This window comes from Aplysia californica, unplaced genomic scaffold (genome assembly GCF_000002075.1).
Source record: "Aplysia californica isolate F4 #8 unplaced genomic scaffold, AplCal3.0 scaffold00002, whole genome shotgun sequence".
Classification (NCBI taxonomy): domain Eukaryota; kingdom Metazoa; phylum Mollusca; class Gastropoda; order Aplysiida; family Aplysiidae; genus Aplysia; species Aplysia californica.
Genome location: NW_004797272.1, coordinates 3,918,840 through 3,923,839, shown reverse-complemented (window position 1 = coordinate 3,923,839; position 5,000 = coordinate 3,918,840). Strand labels below are relative to the sequence as shown.

The 5,000-nt window shown below is 40.0% G+C and overlaps 1 protein-coding gene across 1 annotated transcript in view; it reads right to left on the bottom strand.

Annotated features, from left to right (window-relative positions):
- The window catches only part of LOC101863857, a 15,665-nt gene extending 14,247 nt beyond the window's left edge, over window positions 1-1,418 (bottom strand). The window contains exon 1 of the mRNA XM_005089032.3: window positions 1,326-1,418. Coding sequence (XP_005089089.1) covers window position 1,326 — 1 coding nt within the window. The 5' untranslated portion in view covers window positions 1,327-1,418. The remainder of the gene's footprint in view (window positions 1-1,325) is intronic.
- Window positions 1,419-5,000: the final 3,582 nt, after the last annotated feature.

Sequence of the window (5,000 nt, the reverse complement as noted above, 5' to 3'; positions counted from 1 at the left end):
CGTTACCCTTCAGTTTCCTTGTTGTTATTGTTTTTTGTGTCTGTCCCACGGGGTATGCAGCAATATTAAAAGGGTGTAATTCAGATGCGGTTGGAAGGGAACTAAAACAGATACGACACGTATATGAACGTTAAATCTCTGCTCAATGTACTGGGAGGGAGGGGCATAATAGATGCATTGCTGACCAATAGAAGGCACAGCACCTGTAGTTGTAGAATGAAACACATGAAATTTTTAGCCTGTTCATAAAAGTACTAGAGAAATAGTATTTACTTTCGTGGATTCTAAGTTTTTTTCTTTCTTTTTCATTTTTCTTCACCCTTACTACAGAGCCAAGTTCCCCTTGAAAATGGCATATATCTGCGCTCAGAAGGGTGGTAATGTCAAAGAAAAATACACGCAAAACGATAAACTATTCCTAAGAAGCTAGATAAAGAAGGTTGTCCATTCGTGCTCATTCAAAAGTTGTTTGTCTTTTTTTAGAGATAAAGATGATTTGGTAAGTTTATCTGTGTGCATACACTATTTTCAGCAGCATCGAGTTATTATCCAGCATCCATTTTTATTCTGTGGCTTTCTCTTTCAAAAAATAACTTTTTGATCTATTACATTTGCAAACAGAAAATAACTTAATGTCAACGCATTTGTGTCTTTCTAAGGCTAAAACAAATTTGACCTAACTTTACAGTTCGCCCTCATGTCATTTTATCTTATCTTTCTTTGAGCAGCTAATGAGAACATAAAGCGGGTTCCAATAAACACGTCAGCATGAAAGATCTGAACAAGAGCAACTGAAATATTTGTAACTGTAAACGCAATGTTGCATGCTCCCGTTGTCAAAATTAAGATTATTATGAAGGTCTCCTGTTTCGACTCTGCCTATCAGGACAAACCTAGGATTTAAGTATAAAACATCCTAGCATACAGACTCGACAAAAAACAACTACAACCCCCCCCCTCCCGGAGAAAAAAAAAAAAGCAAAAAAAAAGCCCTTTCTTCCACTGAGAATCATTATTCAGTCTTCTACAAGATTCACCGAAGTCTCTGCTGGAGCAGCTGCAGTTACAAAGGAAGACAAATTAATGTTTGATATTAATGTAACGGGGCTAAGATCGTTCCTCGTTTAGCTCATTTAAATACCGCTATTTAAGTACTTTCTAACTTTACAAAAAGGGCAAAGCATACACAATACACAATATTTCATATTCCTACTCGTCTTGAAATTATACTATAAGGACGAAAGCCCATTAGCACTGCTTTTGTTGAATAAATAGAACTTCTATGGAAAATTTGTGAAACGAGTTGTTAGTATAAAATGTCTTACTTTTGAAGAAAAGTATGCCTCGAAGATCCTTGTGTTGTTGAGGAGGTGGTGGTGTCCCAAAGATATGTTATCCTTCAGAACATTTGAGGAACTTAATTCTTTGTGCTGGTGATCTCGCCGAGGCTTCAGGAGAGAATGCGTTCTAGCTGACTGCGTCTCTTTTTTTGTACCTTAAAAAATTGATTTGATTTACTGGTGTCGCAAATATGAAAGGAAAATGATTTTTTTGTAACAAACGTGTCGCCGTTTGCGATAATGAAAATATTTCATTGGTTGACAAAATGACCTACAAAAAAAAATGACTGACGTTTTTTCATAAGCTCTTCTCATCCACTTCTAGGATCGATGTTCCCCAACTCATAAGCGGGGTTGACATTCTTTTGTGATTTGCACGCGTTCACAGTGAAAGGAAATCAGTGAAAAGAAATGTGTTTTCAATTTTGTTATTCCAAAAGGTCAATTATTTCAATCGGCTAACAAATACCCTACATCAGATTACGTTTTCGTATTTCAGGAGAATATCCGACATTCACGCACATAAAAAATATAGATCTAGACGTCAAGCATGCACTTACGCGCAGACATTCAGAAAACAAGCAGCTTTTTCTCTATTTCAAGAAAGCACAATGGCGGATTGGTAAGCAGACATGTACAGCAACATGTTTTGGATCAAACATTGAGGAAGCGGGGCTCTCGTGGCCTAGAGGTTAAGGTGTTGGCCTCTCATTCAAAGGTGCCGGGTTCGATTCCGGGTAGCGACCAAAAAAATTTTCTTCTCTAAAATTGTCTCCTTTCACATCCTTTCCTGATCTCTAACAATGTTCTGTTGTCTGCTTTCATTTCCACTTTCTGCCCCCACCCCCTCACATCCTTTGCCCCCTCCTCTGGGCTCCTGACTCTTTCTGCGGCCTTTCTACTGCTACTCCTTGGCTCCTCCTAACTGCTGTCTTTCTGCCACACCCCTGATCTTCTGGTAGGAAAGATCTACACCTAGCCTTCTCGGACAAGGGCGAAAAATCTCGGAGGGCCCGTGTGCAAGTTGCGCACGTTAAAGATCCCTTGGTGGTCTAAAATCGATAAGAGTAGGCTTCGGCCGCCACCCAGGCAAAATTCAAAATTTCCTACCAACGAAAAAGTATTAGGTGTGTCCCGCGCGCTCATATGACCTTATGCAGTTGCGAGCGCCGTAAAACCCTATACTAAACAAACAAACAACAAACATTGAGGAATTGCAGCCCAATCGTGGCGAAGAAAACCCTCTTGTCGTTCGGTGTTGCCAATATCAGATCATGGCGGCGCGTGGCTGGTCAGTCCATCAAGCTGATGGCATGTTATAGCTTGTTCACTTTCGTCTGTCCGCGTTGAAAACACATTATAGTTCATTTATTACTTTATCTACGCCCATGAAACTTAGCATGGCACCTCTGCAGGTCAGTGACCAAACAAATATATTTTTTCAAAAATTCTAATTCAGTAATAAAAATATTTATCATATATCAAAAACCGTTCTTTGATTGCATACACAATAAATACTTTTACAGTAAACTATCCTACGAATTGCTCATTTTGAGACTGAGACACCACCATGTCTCCACATTTCAGTGTAAGCTTGCAGATTTCAACCCATGACTGTCTCGAAAAGAACTTACCCCGTCTTTTAAATCGAATTTCTTTGAGGTATGCTACAGTGTAGTGTTGAGGAAAATATGTCAACCTTTTTATGTTTTAGGTGTATGCTGTAAATCCCCTTTTATTTTTAAAAACCCTCTTTAGACTAACATCAAAGAAAACGTGCAGGAACCTTAGTTTGCAGTGACCTTTATGGATGGGCTTTTAGATTATGTTGATCATCTAACTTTTAGATCCGTATGCAGAGATCTGAAAAGATTAAACAGAGCGATTTGTTTTGAATTTGTTTTAACCGGGATCAGACGAAAGTGAACAAACCTTAGTGAAAATTGTTTTAGCGGCACGAGCAGTACGGACCCTTGCGTTGTTCCATTGATGCCTAGTAATACGTAGATGCTCTCTGTCCCATAACAAAGTAGAGCTGCAAGGAAACATTAATTAATACAAGCTAAGCCCCCATTCGATGAAAGGAATGATTGGTGCATTAGCATCAATTGAAAATCATTGGCCTACTATATTTACACTCTACTGGAAAGGAGCAATAAAGCTTGAGAGATGCAACAAATTATCACTTCCTGTGAAGGACAACTACGCAGATTTTTTTCGTTTCTCAGTGGAATAATCACAAAGGCCAAAGAAGGACGGGAACTTTTTGAGAGATAAATTTTTCTAAATTCAGGAAATGAATGAATAAAAAATCGGGCTCCGTCATGGGGACCTATCTATCTTTTTGCAGGTACCTGCCTACTTTCGACTCTGTAGCTGTCGTAGTTTTATGAGAAAAGTGACACCTGTTTTTCCAAGTTACCAAATATACAAAAGATTAGCTCAAAGGCTAATATGAAGTCATCGGCGAGGACGTCCTGCGTCATGCAGTCAATCGCAGATGGTGATTGGATTCACATCGCCTTATTATCTTCCATGGGAGCTCTCGTGGTCTAGAGGTCACGGTGTTCGCTTCTCATTCAATAGGTCCTGGGTTAGAAACCTGACAGCAATGGGAAAACATATTCTTCTCTACAAATGTTCTCCGTTCACCTCCTTTCCTGCTCTCTAACCATGTTCTGTCGTCTGCTTTCGTCTCCACTTTCTGCCCCCCCCCCCTTTTCCCGTTGCTCCATCCTCTGGGCTCCTGACTCTTTTTGCAGCCTCTCTACTGCTACCGCTTGGCCACACCCTTGGTCTTAGGGTAGGTAAGATCTAGCCTTCACGGATAAGGGCTAAAAATGTCAAAGGTCCCATGTGCAAGTTGCACAAGTTAAAAATCCCTTGGTGGTCCAACATCGATAAGAGTATGCTTCGGCCGCCACTCAGGCAAAATTCAATATTAAAATTTATTCCTCTCAACTTGAAAATATTTAATGCGTCCAGCGAGCTAATATAACTTTAAGCAGTTAATTAAGTTGCGAGCGTCGTAAAACACTTACCAAAACAAAACAATATCTTGCATAGATCTCTACTGCTGTTGCAGATACTTCTTAGGATCAGCTCTGCAAATTTGTGAAACAGAATAATGTGCCTTTATTGTTGGGGGCTAGTTGCGTGTGGAAGGCCACTTGATTGTTTGTTAAAAACATTGGCGGTTATTATTTCCCGTTCAACTATCCTTGAAAGTGTTCTAGCAGTTTCTGGCAGCGTCTCTAAGTGACATTCCTAATTCCAGGTTTCAAAGACCGAGTGCCCTGTAGCGGTCACCAGTACTAAATTAGGGCGTTTTGTTAGAGCAACATACAGTCCCCCCCCCTTTCCCCAACAACCCCCAATGAAATTGAGGGGCTTTTTTACCTTCTAACATTGAATGACAAAGTCAACTTGACCCCGTATTTTTAAATTTCACTCACTCACACGGTCTCACCACGTAAAAAGCTCTGTTTGCATTGTTTGGGGATTATCTGGTCCATTTAAAGGTAAACAACACAACGATGTCAATGAGTGCACTTCAGCCACAGCTAAATCATAATATATTATGAAAAAGAAATCAACGTAAAGTACCTTGCGGAACATGTGTGTGTGTGTGTGTGTGTGTGTGTGTGTGTGTGTGTGTGT